General features: G+C 37.4%; 2 protein-coding genes across 2 annotated transcripts; one reads left to right on the top strand and one right to left on the bottom strand.

The window, feature by feature from the left end:
• Positions 1 to 1,207: 1,207 nt before the first annotated feature.
• On the top strand, positions 1,208 to 4,697 carry LOC122038157 (ethylene-responsive transcription factor 3-like). The gene is made up of 2 exons (XM_042597783.1): positions 1,208 to 2,203; positions 4,315 to 4,697. Exon 1 carries the CDS (start codon positions 1,523 to 1,525, stop codon positions 2,159 to 2,161), a length of 639 nt encoding a protein of 212 aa, XP_042453717.1. The 5' UTR covers positions 1,208 to 1,522; the 3' UTR covers positions 2,162 to 2,203; positions 4,315 to 4,697.
• Positions 4,698 to 6,779: 2,082 nt separating this feature from the next.
• On the bottom strand, positions 6,780 to 11,815 carry LOC122038156 (D-3-phosphoglycerate dehydrogenase 1, chloroplastic-like). The gene is made up of 5 exons (XM_042597782.1): positions 11,215 to 11,815; positions 8,361 to 8,737; positions 8,128 to 8,238; positions 7,926 to 8,021; positions 6,780 to 7,570 (listed from the first exon to the last, which is right to left on the bottom strand). The coding sequence occupies exons 1-5, from the start codon at positions 11,750 to 11,752 to the stop codon at positions 6,899 to 6,901; spliced, it is 1,794 nt and encodes a 597-aa protein (XP_042453716.1). The 5' UTR covers positions 11,753 to 11,815; the 3' UTR covers positions 6,780 to 6,898.
• Between the last annotated feature and the right edge of the window lie 5,598 nt (positions 11,816 to 17,413).

Raw genomic sequence — 17,413 nt, 5'->3', positions numbered from 1 at the left:
TGAAATGCATCAATTTCAGAGTTACTTCTGGTTGATAATTGTATGACTGTTAGTTTTTATAATATAAAAAAATTGATTACAGATTTAGGTAGAAGAGTTTTTATTGTATAATAATTATGTGATGTTTTAGAATGACAATAGCAAATTGATGAAATAACAAATGTATAATTATAACAGAGTAGTTGTACTTTCTACTTATAAGTACTACTAGAGAGAGAAATTCTGGCTCCATCTCTTCTGTTAGCTAGAGATCAACTGTTGTAGGAGCTGACAGGCGTTTTCGTGTCTGGACGGTCGAATCTGCATTATCACTAAGATGGCAAGGTTGGCTCTGCCCTTCATCTGAGAGCCAGTAGATTTGTTCTTGGATTGGAAAGATTCACTTTGATCTTCTTCTGACCTTTGTTTGACCTTCTTGAGAATCCACTTTGATGCTATTTAATATGATGCCTTACAAATTTATTTTTAAAATTTTTGTTAATAGTAATGATGAAGCAAAATTTTGGAGGAATATTCCTTCTACATAGCTTTAATTATACTGATAAGAATATTTCTCTTCTAAGTATCTCTAATTAGTACCAATAAGAATAAGTAAAAAAAATCACTAATTAATATATTAAAGTCAAAGCACAAGTGAAAATTTACAAGAAATTCATATTCACTCTATAATTTATCTGATTTTTTAATTTGGTTTTTAAAATTTTAAGCAATCAAATTCTTTCAATTTTTTTTAAAAAAATTGTTATCTCTTGATCATTGAGAAGTTTATTTCATTAGGCAATATGAGAAAAATGTGAGGTTATTTTGTCAGTTGGTAAGACATCACATCATGATTCTATTAAATAAATAAAATGTGGATTTCAATTGGGTAATTTTGAGGTGTATTTTGAAAATCCAAATTTCAAGGACCACTTTGAAATAATATAGGATAAAATTTAAATGAGTTTTTTTATTATTAAAAAAGTGTTGAACAAATGTTAAAATAGATTTCTACTTTATTTTTTTTAAAACAAATATTTTAATAATATTATAATAGTTTTGATTATATTTATCTAAACTTTATATGTATCACATTTTTTATGATTTTTTTAATATTTATCGAGCGAGCGTTGTCCTTTTATTTTTTTCAATAATATATATTTTGAAATTACCTGAATAACAATACCGTAAGGAGGGCAGGATAGTCATTTCGAAATGTAAGACCATCGGAAGGGAAGAGAAAAGAAAACATCCGAAAAGAGAAAAAGATGGGGAAGCGGAGGAGGCGCGGAGGGGAAGGAAAGGGAAGAGACGGAGAGATGTAGACGGAGACGTGACCCCTCACAGAACATACAAACAAATCATCTTCCCTTCTTTGTGTGGCAATCGATCACCATCGTGAATCAGCCAGCCAATTTATCCCCCTAATTTTGAACAATTCGACATGGCGAATTCAACACTCCTCCTGCTTTGATCCCATCTCTCCTCCTTCCTCCCCCTTTCCTTCGCTTCCCCCTTCTCATTCCTTCGATCTGTCGGCCAGATGCGGAAGGGGCAAGTTCAGATGGAGCCCCCGGCGGCGGCGGCGGCGGCGGGGATGCGGTTCCGAGGTGTGCGCAAGCGGCCGTGGGGGCGGTTCGCGGCCGAGATCCGGGATCCGTGGAAGAAGGCCAGGGTGTGGCTCGGCACCTTCGACTCTGCCGAGGCCGCCGCGCTGGCGTACGACGCCGCTGCCCGCGCCTTCCGGGGTCCCAAGGCTAAGACCAACTTCCCTCTCGCCGCCGCTGCCTCCCCTTCCCCTACTCCTGTGTTACGCCGCCCTTTCGCCGCCCGATTTCCCTTCGGCCACGGCCACCATGACCTCCCGCCTCCGTCGCTGCAGCGGCCGACGTCGAGCAGCCACAGCAGCACCGTGGAGTCCTTCAGTGGGCCGCGTCTTCCTCCGCCGGTGGTGGCAGCGCTGAGCCATCGACGTATGTCGCAGCTGGGGAGGCAGGCCAAACCTCAACCCCAGAGAGTTCTAGATGGCGACGACGACCGTCACAGTGACTGCGGGTCGTCGTCCTCCGTCGTTGACGACGAGCGTGACATCTCTTCTGCGTACCAGCATACACTGCCATTTGATCTTAACCTTCTCCCGCCACCAGATGATGACCTCCAAGCCACGATTCTCCGCCTCTGACATCCTGATCTGACGCTTAGCAAAGGGAACGTTGCTAAAAGAGTCCGTTCGTTTCCCCCCTCTCTTTAGCACCATCGATAGTTGATTCAGATCTATGTCGTAGTTTCATTTGATTAAGATGATTATTCCACAGTATCCAAAGAAATTGTTCTATCTGTTCTTCTTCTCTTCCTTTTTTTTTCTAAATATAGTAGCTACATTACTTTATTTATGTTGAATTAGAAAATTTTGATTATTGAGTTGGATCTTCTATGTACAAATGCTGTCGTTGTGAAATCTATTTAAAGAACTGACATTCCACACAGAAGAAATGACCTAAAAATGGAAAGATCAATCAACTTTAGAGTTATTCATACTTTCTTTATTGATCTCTAAAGAGTTAGCTACATCAAGGTAGAGGGAAAGAGCTTGGCTAGAATGAGTTGCACAATGGATATTCATAGTCTTATGGGAATTTTAGAGGTACTGCTGATTTAGGATTTTCTTGCCTTTATATATTTTACTTTTTTAGGTGAATATGATGGTTTGGTCTGCTTCTTCATTGATATTGTTTATTATGTTTTCATTTTCGTCTAATATCCAGATTTTTGAAGTTACAAACGCTTCTTCCAATTGTATGGTCGGAATAATTTTCGTCTGTATCTTCTCTAGTGTGTATTGGTTACTTACCGAGTTATCGGGATTTGGAGGTTGAGCTATTATATTGTGACACTACACAGTTTCATAAATTGTTTTGTGGGGATGGCTTGGTGTTTCAACAATTTTATTGTAGAACTGTCATAATTTTGGGATAAGCTCATAGGCTACTAATTTGACATGCTCAATGATGAAAAGTCTATATATCTTTTTGTATTTTCATACGAAGCTTAGTTGTTGCCTTTTTATTATTTAATGCCACAAAATTAGCTGATTCTGAACAGTTAGGCTGTGATATTGTCATTGTTGTTTAGGGTTGCTGTGTCGTACGATATTTGTTAATCAAAATTTAAATTTTATCTGTTACATCTTTATCGACTGTGACTTCGGATAAGAAGCATTCATAGTTCAAAAGTCTTATTTGTTTGTTCTATCTGTTGCTTGTGATATCTGTAACAGTTTTAGTATACGGCTAGATGATATTTACGATGCATTTTTTGTCCGCTTGTATTAATATATTCCTTAGTTACATCACTTGTTAAAGGTTGTATGCCTCAAGTGGTCTTAGACTTGTCATGAAATATATTTCTTGGGCATCTTGTCATCGTCTAGGAAATTTTTTATGGATTATACTTAGATTTATAGGATATATATATTATCCCTTTTCTGATTAACCCTAGATGTACACATAATAGATTTATGTCTAATATGGTTTCATGGATTGTCTTTAATCAAATGAATTTAATATAACTGTCCAATACAAGCGTGTCCAAAATTTCCTTTTCAAGTGTTCATTACATTTTTTCCTTGTGTTCTCATCTATAGTGTTTCCTATGTTAAGCATTAAAAGTTAGTTGACATGTTTTTCTTTGTTCAATTGATTATGTGGTTGGGTAGCACTCAACTGTCATTTAGGTACACACTGATTCACGGCCATCACTCAAGCTAAGGATTAATACTCTGGGCCAATTCCTACTGGAGTAGGAATTATATTCGCCGGGGCATTTTTCTGCTCTAACTTATAAAATTTTCCTGATAAATTGCATCCAGTTCCTTTATGTTTTGGTGCTATGATTTACCTTTGTTTTTTTCTTATTTCTATTTTAAACACTGTATGAGCAAAATGTTATGTTTCATACAGTTTTACTCGTGCTGATGTTATATATCCTAGAAAATTAAAGCTGCCTGGTGTATTTGTTTTATTCAATGGAGGAAAAAAAATCCTGTCAATCTTAATTAATTGGGGCTAGCACAGGCTTGATGACAATAATGATACTGATCCATTTACTTGATTTGTTGATGAAATTGACTTAGTAAAATTAAGAATGTGAGGGGAAGATCACAACCTTTTTTTTGTCTTTCATCTGTTGACATCTTTTCAAAGGGAAAGAAGTTTTGAACTCTTGGTTGATCATAGAGCTTTTGTGGTTTCTAGCTGTAATTCAATTTTCTTTGGCTGTGAATACTCTCTGCAAGTTTTCGTAACCTAACTACCTGCTTCATTTCTGTATTTTCAGCTTCTAAAGACTGAACCTTCTCGCCAATGGTCTGGAAGTACAGTTCTGCCAATACACTCTGATACACTAATCCATACAGCAAAATGATGAACACGAAGTAGACGAAGTATGCACGAAGATATAAATGCCAACAGAGGCTACAAGATAAGCACGAGAAGGGAAGAATCAACTTTCTTTTTATGGTCTGACCGGAAGCTGAAAGTGCTAGAGGTGAGATGTTATAGTCGAAGCATCCCTACTGTTTTGTCGACGTCCCATTAGTGTTGTCGGTGGGTGTAGATCAATATTTTTTTTTGTTCAGTGTTTGATTTTGGTCTATGCCTATCCAAATATTTACTCGACTGAAGCTTATTTTTTATAGTTCTGATTGACTTTGCAATTGATTTGGACTGTGTTGGGTTAGACCATATGTTTTTTGTTTTTTTTTATCAGTTGAACTGGATCAAAATTTGATTCACCCGCAATTGCCCACTTTGTCAATCTGAATCAGTTTGACGCTCAGTTTGCGAGGATGTCTCTTGCCATGAAAGGTTGACCTATTTGAGAAATATCTAGATCTGTGCTTATTTTTAACTTCACTAAACATTTTGCAGCTTGCTATTAAATCCTAAATCTTAAATCCTTGACTCTGGGTGTTTGGGTATCCATCATAAGAGTGTGTTTAGTTTATTTGATTCAACGTTGTACAACAATCTAATTTGGCATTTACTAATTTACCTTTTAAACGAAGTTCAGTCTTTTGCCGTGGCTTGTCGTGCCTTCTCTTCTATTCCGATCCATCGCCTTCTTCCTCATCTCCTCCCCTTTCCATGCTTCCCAGACAACCTCCTTCGCTTGCTGCCCCCTCACTTCCTCCTCGATCTTCATGCTGAATTCCTAATGTTGGCAAGCATACTAGCAGTTGGTGTATTGTATTAGTTTACGAACTCGACGAGTAGATCACCAGAATGCCACGAGCCATGCTCTCCGTCATCGAGTTCCAACCACCGTGCGATGGTCTGGTGGCACAGAACCTTCCCTTGATGACACCACCTCATCAACAAGTTCTGTCCTTTAGTTTCCTCGACCATCCCTCAAGCAGCGCCTCGATGCCCCCTTCCACTAGGTCGGGTTGGACCACCCGCAAGAAGGGGTGGCTGCTCTCTGTTAGGCCCAATGCGAACTCTGCCAATATATCCCTCGTCAGAGTTGTGATGTTGCAACGTGGAGAGAAGCCATGAGTCCGTAGGTGTTGGTGGTCTAGAAGATGAGCTCCGGAATGCTGAGCTGATTGGCCACATCTCATGGGAAGGTTGCAAAAAAGTCGGTGATGATGTGGAAAATAATAATCCCAGCATCGTGAAAGACCATAGGTTTTCCAGATTTTCTGATTCCGGATTATATTCTCAAATTACTGGCATGACGAAAATCGCTCATTACCTAAATTAAATAAAATTTTTATAGATAATTTACTAAGGTTATCAACGATAATCCCTAACTAAATACCCCTAAGTATTTTCTCATTTGAACCTCACCATTAATATTAAAGCTAATATAAGCAGTACTAAGCGGCCTTGGGAAACTTTTGTGGGTGGACCGATTGCATGTTCCATCTGATTCATATTTTTTACTAAATAGAAGTATCTTATCAATATCTATGAATACTAAATAACTGTTTAATTAAAAAAAATGACTTATCATAGTAACAGATATAGGCGGACTTGAACCATTAACATTTATCGCAGGATAAACTATTGCCTTGCATACCTAGACAATATCTCTTCCCTCCCCAGAACACTTCTACCATGGAGGGCTTTCTCCTTTCTTATTTTTTTTTAAATTTTTCGTTCAATTCATTGATTTTTAAAGAAGTTTTCAATAGCTTAATATGATAAATATGTAATTGGACAGATTAATATTGGCCAGTGTAACCAATTAGTTTGTTCAATTTGTATTTGTTGGTACTTTTTTATTTAAAAACTCTCAAGTAATTTAATTTTTTTGTTCAATTTGTTTTAAAGGGACACTTTATTTATAAAAAATTGTTATCTGAAGATTTTTGACAATTTAAAATGAACTCAATATCAAATAAGTGCTTAAGGCTTTCTTTATCTTTATTTTTCTCAAGATTAAGATTAGTCGGGCGAACTGGATTATAAAAAAAACATAGTAAAGTATCACAGCAACTTTTTATTTGAGATTAATATAGTTTAAAAAATAATTGAATAGATTTAAAAAAATTTAAAGATCTGAATAAATTTTAAAAATATGTAAACGCTAAATAGATAAATTTTAAATATATATATATATATATATATATATATATATATATATTTGAAAATTATATATTACTCGGAAAAAAACTAGATATTTCCAAATATGTAATACTTTTACAATTCAAATGCCCATGCACATTTTCCGAAATTCATTATTAATTTGTTAAAATATTTTGTTTTTTTTATTCTATATATATATATATATACCAATGAATCAAGAAAATCTTCATGAATTGAAAAATGATCTAGTTCATCAAATTAGAAGAACCACCAAAGAAGTAGAAAGTAAGACACATCCAGATATTATTTTGCATTAAGGCTAAATAGCCTTACAATTTAAGAAAAACAAACTCCTCAATGGCTGGGATGTCACCTATCTTCTTTAAAGCTTCGTTGGAGGGTTCATCGTCGACACCGATAGCCATAACTGCATGTTTACGAGGAGCAATCCGTCCGACGCTCATATAGCTCACATTGACATTCTGATCGCCCAAAATACCTCCCACGAATCCGATCATCCCAGGTTGATCAACCTGCCTGCAGAGTATCAGACTTCCTTCCATGCTAGCATCCACTTGAAATGACCCAACCTTGGTTAGATGGGGTATGCCATCCTTTACTTTGCCCTCCACTGTTATTTCTCCGGTTCCAGACATAGCTGTGGGAAATTTAGATTCAACATTGGCAATGTGAACCATTATGGACTCTATAGGATCCTCCGGAGAACCATCCAAATAAACTCTCTCCTCTGAGATACGAATGCCTCTTTTCCGGGCAATGAAGTCGGCATTCACGAGGTTAACATGGGCATCAGATATGGGCTCGATGAGACCTTTGGTGACCATGGCTCGGAGCAATCTAGTGTCGAGATCTCCAGAAGTTCTTGCTGATGTGTAGGTCACCTTCACCGATTTCACACCACTGCCTCCTGCTACAAGTTGTATAGCTAACCTGCCAAGTTTCTCAGCTAGGACAACAAATGGCGCAAGCTCAGACATGACCTAGAAAGCACAAAAGTAAATTATATCAAACGCCATGATGGATCCAAAACATAATATTGCTACGTCAAGAAATAGCTTATAGTTTAGCTTTGTGATAAAAGGTTTTATCATTAAGATTTTGACTTAAGAAACAATGCACTTCGTGTGTGAGTGTTAGCATGTCTGTCAGAAATTTCAGAGGACTCATATCAGTTGCAGCATCTTTGATCAGCATCTAAGCCAACAGTTAAAGAGTAAGTCATGTCGTAGTTTTTAGTAGCAGATAAGAAAAGAAAGTGTGATTTAATATCTCAGTATATGTTTCTTTGTTCCTAGAGAAATTAGATGCACAGTTCAGAACACCAAGCAGACATACCTCAGCAGGAACCATTGGAGCATTTACTGCTGTAGAAGCAAGCTCTCCTTTCAGAGCTCCAAGAACAGCTTCAGCTATTTCAATCGCCACTTCCTCCTGGTTTTAAACTTAAACATAAGAATCAAAATAAATGCCTCTAGGTCTCATCTATCTGAATCTGCGATCTATAGTAAAGTAAGAGTAGCAGCACAATTCTCCTAACCTGCGCTTCAACAGTGCTGGCACCAAGATGTGGTGTGACTGTAACTTTTTCATTCAGAACCAACTTGTCTTGGGCGGATGGGGGTTCTCTGGTGAATACATCTAAAGCAGCCTGATAAACTTACAAAGTTTTAAGGTATCTCACAACTAAATTTAGCTTCCACACAGAGTCAACTGTAAGGAAACCAAAATTAAGTGGGAAAAAAAGATTTGAGTAAAACATAGGATAAGCACCTGAGAAACAACTCCGGAATCCAATGCCCTTAGTAAAGCTTCTTCATCTATCACACCACCGCGTGCAACATTTATAATCCTCACCCCGTTTTTCATCTTTGCAAAAGCTTCATCATTAAGAATTTTAGAAGTTGAAGGAGTTAGAGGCATATGCAATGAGATAAAATCTGCCCTTGCTAATGCTTCATCAAAGGTTACTAACTCCACCCCAATAGCATGGGCACGATCTGCAGCCGCATATGGGTCATGTGCAATGACATGCATTCCGAGCCCTTTGGCACGACGTGCTACCTCAGATCCAACTTTCCCAAACCCCAAAATAGCAAGTGTTTTGCCAACAAGTGATACACCAACATATTTGTTGCGCTCCCATTTACCTGAGAATTTAATAAAGCAGTATAATGTATGAACAAATACTTTGAGAAGGTGCTGAGATAAATTTCATTTCCTACAAGAGTGACACATCCAATACAACCATTTATCTGCTAGATGTTATTTTGCTAAGAAATTGCCAGATAAGATTAGATAAGCTAACAATACAAATGCACAATTAAAGGATGTACAATGCATGAACACTTGCTTGGTCTATAGTCAGAGTTAGATCCTGAGGACTTTTTGCCAACATGTGCTGAGTACGAATCATACAACATCACTATTGGTAGGGGTTTAATCCTGTCCCTACTTCACCAAACAAGGAATGGTCTCACATTGCTTTATAAGCGGTTAAACCATCGAGAAAATATCACTGGTAAGGCCACTTACTGATATTTGCAAACCTAATTGACATAAATTGATAGACTGCTGAGAAACATACTGAAAAACAAACCAAAACAAACTGATATATAACAATATAACCAAGTCAGTAGAATCATTGAAGAAAAGAATGTAACAAATAAATGAAAGAACAAGCATGAAGCATAATTCCAAGTGTGATAAGCAATCTCCATATTCTTCTTCGTGAAGAAAATATAGGTTCGCCAAGTATGATTATAAGTTGTTATTTTATCCTCGTAGTAGTTTTATGCACGACAGCCTTCCTTGATCAATCATTCATAGATCTATTTTGAAGGTAAGATCAACAGAACTCTCCTTCAGTTTCAGCTGTCCGACCATGAACTTCCATGTGTGCAATTGTAAGTTGAAAATTCAAACTTGTTCGTGCACAGTAGAAAACCAGCCCAGGGGAGAAACATGTTCTTTGCAGTTAAGTTATACTGCTGCTAAATAATGAAGAATTAAGTATAATTCAATTTGCGTTCATACAGTATTCAACAACTCATTGACATCAAACAGGACTATAAATTCTGCAAATTAAACAACACTTCCATAAGGGAAAGAAATTTTGGATGAGGATTGACTTGTGCAAATCAAAAGTGAGATTAAAAGCAAGCAATGATTGATTGGCTTGTGTGCAAATCAGAAGATTAAGAAACAAACAATAAATTGATTGGTTTGTGTGCAAATCAGAAGATCAAAAAACAAGTAATCATAGTACATAGTACATAGTACATACATGGTTAACCTAAAAAAAATTGGGATTCACAGCAAGCTTTTGTTATGATGTTGCTACGTACATAATGCATAGAGCAGGACACGCTATTTAGTTATGACAGCTTGATATGTAATGCATAGTACATTAACCATGGGCCATTTCCTCTTAACAAAAAAGAGAGATTTCCTAAACAAATGTGTAACTGATTGGCCGGTCAAATGATTACTATATCAGTTTCAAAGACAACAGAGGACTATAACAAGTGGGTATAAGATCACAGAAGCTAGTCAAGAATGAAACGAGCAACATTCGTACAAAATTTAGCTTATACCAATAGCAAACTTGGTCAGAAAATGGGGATACATGGTGTACTAATAATTTAGATTTTTCATAATTTAAAAGGAAAATAAATTGCATAATAAAAGAATCAAGTGGCAAAAAAAAAATCTTCATTTTCACACCAAGAAATAGGAGTATCTTTGCTACTTATTGACTAGTTAGATTACTTGGATGAACATTCTTATTATGAAATAAATATGATCATTTATGTTGTTTTTTCCATTAATGGAACTATCCTATAACACATCCAAAAGCCTAGAGTTTTTCCCCTTTAATCTCATTAAATATTTAAATCCAATGATTAGTAACTTGCATTTCTATCATTTCCATTTCTAAGGTATGAAGGAGGCGAGCAGTGGGCCAGAAAGAGAAGTGTAAATTTGTGCCTGTATTCTTTAATATATTTGTTGACATGAAAATTTAAAAAGATTCTATGAGCATGGACTACCCAAATATGAATTTCCAAATGAATGTAGAAACTGTATTAAAGTGACATGCAGCTAGGTAAAATCTCAATAGTACCAAGGATTAGTTTTTTTTTTTGTTTTTTGGTCAAAAAGGATAGTTTCACTTTCTTAATATCCTTCTTTGTAGGGTAATGTTCTTGTTATTTTTTGTTTTTCTTTATTTCTTTCTTTTATTCATTTGGTAGATTCATTTCGCAAACATGTACATTTTGAAACTTTCACTTAACCAGAGAAAAAAAAGGTAATATAGAAACCAGACGAAATTATTAAAGATTTCTTCCATAAGATTTAGCATATAGGAACTAGGAAGATAAAAAAGGAGTGACTTCTTGAAAATTAATGGCAAGCTTATGTAAATTCCCAATATTCCTGTAATTATATACAACGTTCGGTGGGGTTCTTCGTTTCACACAAAAGGATTCAAAAAATAGAATGTCTTTCTTTCCTATGAAAACTAAGCCGTCATGTTTTCGTTACTTGCCATAAAAGAAAGGCCAGTGACATTTAAAATGTTCAAACGAGACTTTAAGGGTTCAGGGAGGACTAAAGATCATACCAGATTTCATGGAGGCATCAGATCTAGCGATGTTGCGAGCCATGGCGGTGAGCAGAGCAATCCCATGCTCTGCCGCGGCCACCGTGTTCGCAGTGGGCGCGTTCACAACGAGACAGCCGTGCTCTGTGGCGGCTGCGAGATCCACGTTATCGATCCCCACTCCGGCGCGTCCGACGACCCGAAGCCTGCCTCCGGAGGACTCGAACACGTCGCGGCCGACCTTCGTGCCGCTGCGCACAATCAGAGCATCGCAAAGCGCGATCTTGGAGTGGAGCTCCTCGGGGGAGAGGTTGTAGGAGCATTCCACATCGACCTCTCCCTTGAGAAGTTCCATACCAGCTTCGCCGAGCTTCTCGGCAACCAGGACCCTCGGCTTCGGGTCCGATCCTCCAGCCATCGCGACAAAGCGCGGGAGACGGTGGCGGAGAATAGGAGAAGCGTGGAGCCGAGAAGGAGCTAGGAAGAGGCGGCGAGAGAGGGAAGAGAAGTGGCGGAGGCGGAGGGAAGGATCGACGATGGGTCCGGTGGAGGCCGCCATTGGAGTTGGTCGAGTGAGGGTGGCACCGTGACAAGCCCGAAGATCTTGAAAATGGACCGTAGCGGCCTGCTTAGACTCAGAGGTGTGCATTTATAGCGCACTGTATCAGGTCGGGTTTGGTTTTTTTTTTTTAACTAAGTAATTAAATTTTACAATCCGATTAATTTGAGATACACGGTACGGTCTGATCCTATATTTTATCTATCAAACAAATCAAAAATATGATAATTACTAATATGGCCTTCTCAATCGTTATAGAGGTCTCTTCCGTGAGAATTAAACTGTAATTATTCAACTAATGAATAAAGAAGGGACCAAGGCTAATCCCCGGACGAGAATCCTTGTCCAATTTTTAGTTAATTTAATAATACTAAGAATTAAGTTTAGTTCCATATTTGTCATTGTTCATGAAACTTTGCATGTAAAGAAGCAATAACCTACCCTAACAATCCTTCTCATTTCAGAGAAAGAAAAAAAAGGGTTAAAAATTAAAAAGACAATTCTTTTTTATTCACATCATTAAATGAATATACTTCTCATATTTTATCTAAAAAAAATTAAACTAAAATTATCATAAAATAGTACAAGTTTTTTTTTTTCCTTTTGGAGCAATTTTAATTTCAATTTGGTTTAAGTGATATAAATTTTAAAAGATATGTTAAATATTAAATACATTATTAAGGGCTTTCTTTACTAAAAAAAAATATCATAAGAAACGGTAGTTGAACAAGCTGACGAAATGCCTACCGTTTTACAACTTTGTGGTAGGTGATGGTTTTTATATTTAAACTTTAAGGCAAGAAATAGCATGTCATTCTCATTCAATATTAAAATTTTTTGTTTCAAATATTAGGTGCGATTGGTTTCACAAAATTTTTTAAGAAAAAAATTCTATATGTACATATTTTTAATAGTTTGTGTAATAAAAAATTATGGTCATTTGATAATTTTAAATATCCAAAGATTAAACAATTTTTTTCTCACCTCACCAACCAAACCCTCATCACATACATTCTTCGTCAAAAGCACAAATTTTAACAATGCTTGATCGCTTAATTTGTGGTAGGTAGTGGCTCCAAGAAAAAATGGTGTTAAAGGCTCTAATAAAATTTGAAAAACATACATGTGACGAAGAAAGATCATATAGGTAGAAATAATATACATAAATAAACAAGGACAATTGATAAATAAAAGAATTGATGGTATTAAGACGAATTCTAGTGACAGTGTTGCATACAGCTTGACAGTGATCATGAATATTTTAAAAACTGATCCAAATAAGTAAAATTATTTAAATGCAGTATGATACGCCAATAACATTAATCAGTCAACAGTCAAAAGTTAATGAGACGTGACAATTAAAAATTAAGGAAACATGATAATCAAAAATTTAAGGGGACATAACAGTTAACAGTCAGGAGAGAGAGAATTAGATCGTCTCATGTTATCAGTTGCATAATTCTTGGTCGGGCACAGGCAGGGCAGGTCCCCAAATCTGAGACGTAAGAGGTGGCCTAGATTAGTTCCTGACCTGCCCCCGACTGATCGAGCTTCCCCAGCTCGAGTCGTGTGAGCAGGTCGAGTACTTTCACTAAAGCAACTCCTGGCCGACCCAGCAACGATCAAGGCATGAAGGATGAGTCCCTCGCCACAGTCTCAGATACAGATAGTAGATAAAACCCGGGCGGGTAGCCACGGCTTAGCCTCCTTATCAAGACTCAGGTCAGGTGGTACCTCTGAACGGTTATCCTGAGCTATCCGTAGCTAAATCCGAGCGGGATGGAAAGCGCTAAGCGACAAACAATGTCAGGGAATCGTAACCTCCTATCAAAGAATAGCTGTCATGCGTCAGGGAATATTCCAGTGGTCTACTATTACTTGCGAATAGAACCTTCCTTCTACCATTAGGAGGCCACCGTATATTTTTTCTCACCCGATATGCTCTGACACCTGACATTCTCTGACAACATGCAGACTCTAAAGGCACACAATGTGATATAAAAAGGGAGGTCCTCTCCCTTAGCCAGGTACGCGCACATTCGCACTCATTTTCAACAGTTCTTTTTTCCTTCGTACACTGTTCTTCTGGGGAAAAGTACTTGACTTGAGCGTTAGAGGGTCTGCACCGAGGACTTTTTCCCTTGTTTCTGGTCTCTAACGCTCCGTGTGTTTGTCTGAATGTACGCAGCGCCTGAGTACCGTCGACTTCGTCACCACTATCCCTGAGTTCCATGTGGGGGTATGTTATTATGTTGCACATACGCTAGGTGTGTCCAAGTCGCTTCTTTGTCAACACTAGCACCATCTCAGTCGGCCTTCGTGTAACGACCCACCTTCTACTGGCTAAGCTGTAAGGCCGGATCGTCACATTATACTATTGCTAACTATTCTTGATGTGCGGAAAACTGATCTAATTTAAGAATTTTACTAACTAACATAATTTTTTATTCTGTTAATTGCTATTCGATCTGGAATTCATGTTTAAACTGTTGGTTGCTACTCGGAAAACCTATAGGTTCCACTGTACAAAAATTTTGTACAAAGGTCTGAACCTTTTCCTAGCTACCATGTGTTCTTTTAAATTAAATTTTGGATCGCCTGCGGAACTTAACACGTTTGATCCAAAACTTAATCTATTTGTTCTTTTAGGTTTTGACTTGGATCTCCTGCGGAACTTTACACGTTCGACCCAAGTCTCCTTAAGTTATTAATTCCATTAAATATTAATTTCCATAATTGGTTCCCAGTACTGACGTGGCGAGGCACATGGCCTTCTTGGATATGGGAGCAACCACCACCGACTAGACAAAACCTTTTATAGAAAGCTAATATTTAATTTCCTAAAATAACTTTAGGTTAACCAAAGAGAACAATCAAATCACAAGGAAAAGAAAAAACAAAAGAACACAACATCGAAAAACATAATCGAAATTCTAGAACGTAAGCCTCTTGTATTTGGTATTATTTCCATAAATAACTAGCATGATGCGGAAATAAAAATTACTAGTTATACCTTGTAGAAAAACCTCTTGATCTTTTACCGTATTCCTCTTCTAACCTCGGACGTTGTGTGGACAACGATCTACCGAGATGAGAAAACACCAACCACCTTCTTCTCCTCCAAGCAAGGTTCGGCCACAAAGGAAGAACTTCACCAAAGAAGAAAACCAAAATACTAACCAAGCTCCAAGAGATGCTAGCTTTCTCTCCTTTTTCTTCTTCTTCTCCAAGTAGTATCCAGCCACCACAAGAGCTCCAAGGAAGGGAGAGAGGTTCGGCCACCACAAGAGGAAGAGAGGGAGAGGATGGCCAGCCACACCAAGGAACAAAAGAGGGAGAGAAAATAATAGAGGTTGTGTCTCATGAAGGCACCCCTACCCCTTCTTTTATATTCCTTGGCCTAGGCAAATTAGGAAATTTATTTACAATAAAATTTCCTTAATTTCCTTGACATGATTTATTTGAGAAAAATAAAATAAAATTTCCCAAATAAACTCAAATGGCCGGCCACATCAAGAGGAAGCAAATTGGACAAGTTTCAATCAACAATTAAAACTTTCCTTATTTGTTTCCGGAAATTTTAAAAATAAAATTTCTCTTTAAAAATCTCTTCATGGTTAATAAAAGGAAATTTCTATAATTTTAATTTTATTAACATGTGAATAATTTTAAAGAGAAAAATAAAACATCTCTCCAATCTACAAATAAGGAAAGAGATCTAATCTCTTTCTTTAATCTTTTGTAGATCTTTTATAAGAGAGATATTTTAATTTTAATTCTCTTTAAATTATATCTTCCACATAATAATAAAAATTAAAATTAAATTTCTTTTTTAAATTTAATTTGGCCGCACTAGCTTGGGTTCAAGCTAGGGCCGACCACCAATTTATACCTAGGCAGGCCCTAGCTTTTCCCAAGCTAGCTTGGCCCCCTATTGGGTGGGTATAGAAGGTGGGTATAGGTGGGTATAGAACTCTATAAATAAGAGGCTACGATAGGGACCGAGAGGAGGAATTGGTTTTGGTCTCCCGATAAAATTAAGCATCCCGTGTTCGCCCCGAACACACAACTTAATTTTATCAATGATAATTCATTCCACTAGAGAACTATCATTGAACTACCGCACCAATCCCAAATTACATTTTTGGGCTCCTTCTTATTATGAGTGTGTTAGTCTCCCTGTGTTTAAGATATCGAATGTCCACTAATTAAGTGAGTTACTGACAACTCATTTAATTAATATCTAAGTCCAAAAGTAGTACCACTCAACCTTATTATCATGTCGGACTAAGTCCACCTGCAGGGTTTAACATGACAATCTTTATGAGCTCCTCTTGAGGACATTATCAACCTAGTATCTCTAGGACACAGTTTCCTTCTATAATCAACAACACACACTATAAGTGATATCATTTCCCAATTTATCGGGCTTGTTGATTTATCGAACTAAATCTCACCCATTGATAAATTAAAGAAATAAATATCAAACATATGTGCTTGTTATTATATTAGGATTAAGAGCACACATTTCCATAATAACTGAGGTCTTTGTTCCTTTATAAAGTCAGTATAAAAGAAACGACCTCTAATGGTCCTACTCAATACACTCTGAGTGTACTAGTGTAATTATATAGTCAAGATAAACTAATACCTAATTACACTACGACCTTCTAATGGTATGTTCCTTTCCATTTTGGTCGTGAGCTTCTGTTTATAATTTATAAGGTACTGATAACATTATCTTCTGCATATGACACCACATGCTATGTTATCTACAATATAAATTAATTGAACAACTACAAACAAATGTAGATAAATTGACCAAATGTAATTCTTTATTTAACATGAATGTTTACAAAACTTAGGCTTTCAGTATACACTCCAACATAAACTACATCTTGAATACTGTTCCTATGCTAAGGGAGACAATCTAGGCTTCCCATATGATCAAGAGCTGAGATGAGGGGTTTCCAGCTGTTATCAGGCCTCCCAATCGATCGGTGGATCGATTGGAGTGGTCTGATCGATTCACTGATCGATTCAGCGTGCTACTGTGCACGGACGAGATTCTGGATCGATCGGCTGATCGATCCATCCTGACTAATCGATCCCTTGATCGATTCAGCGCGCTACTGTGCGCGGGGTAATATTCTGGATCGATCGACTGATCGATCCAGGCTTGTTGATCGATCCGGTGATCGATTCCAGGGCATTCTGTTTACGACAGAACGCGCCCAGATCGATCGGCGGATCGATCCCGGAGCTTACTGTTCGCGGTACAAGCTCCTCAATCGATCAACTGATCGACTGAAGACCCCCAATCGATCGGCTGATCGATCGGGGTTTCTGATTTCGTACCAGAAGTCTGATTTCAGCACTGTTTCGTGCCAAATTCACACACATGAGTTCTAATATAGCTATAAACATACCAAAAACAATTAACTGACATTCTAAGCATGGCATAGTGCATAATTCACTAGTTCAGGGCTTTCAAACATACTAAAGTACGGAATGATAAAATGCTAGAAAGTTCTAATGCTTAAAACAAAGCTCGCTAGATCCCTAAGATCTTTATTCCATGTTCCTGCCCACACACATCTTTGTAGCATTGCCCTCCAGCCTCCGCTAGTCCATCTTTCCTTTACCTTTATCTACAGTATA

Source organism: Zingiber officinale, chromosome 1A (assembly GCF_018446385.1).
Source record: "Zingiber officinale cultivar Zhangliang chromosome 1A, Zo_v1.1, whole genome shotgun sequence".
Lineage (NCBI taxonomy): Eukaryota > Viridiplantae > Streptophyta > Magnoliopsida > Zingiberales > Zingiberaceae > Zingiber > Zingiber officinale.
Note: the sequence above shows the minus strand (reverse complement) of the source record. Positions and strands in the feature narration are given on the sequence as shown.

Coding starts and splice junctions, on each gene's coding strand:
- LOC122038157 (XM_042597783.1), top strand. CDS start 1,523: ATGCGGAAGGGGCAAGTTCAGATGGAGCCCCCGGCGGCGGCGGCGGCG.
- LOC122038156 (XM_042597782.1), bottom strand. CDS start 11,752: ATGGCGGCCTCCACCGGACCCATCGTCGATCCTTCCCTCCGCCTCCGC. Junction 8,239..8,360: donor ATTCCGGAGTTGTTTCTCAG/GTGCTTATCCTA, acceptor TAAGTTTATCAG/GCTGCTTTAGATGTATTCAC. Junction 7,571..7,925: donor CTCCAATGGTTCCTGCTGAG/GTATGTCTGCTT, acceptor TGTGCTTTCTAG/GTCATGTCTGAGCTTGCGCC.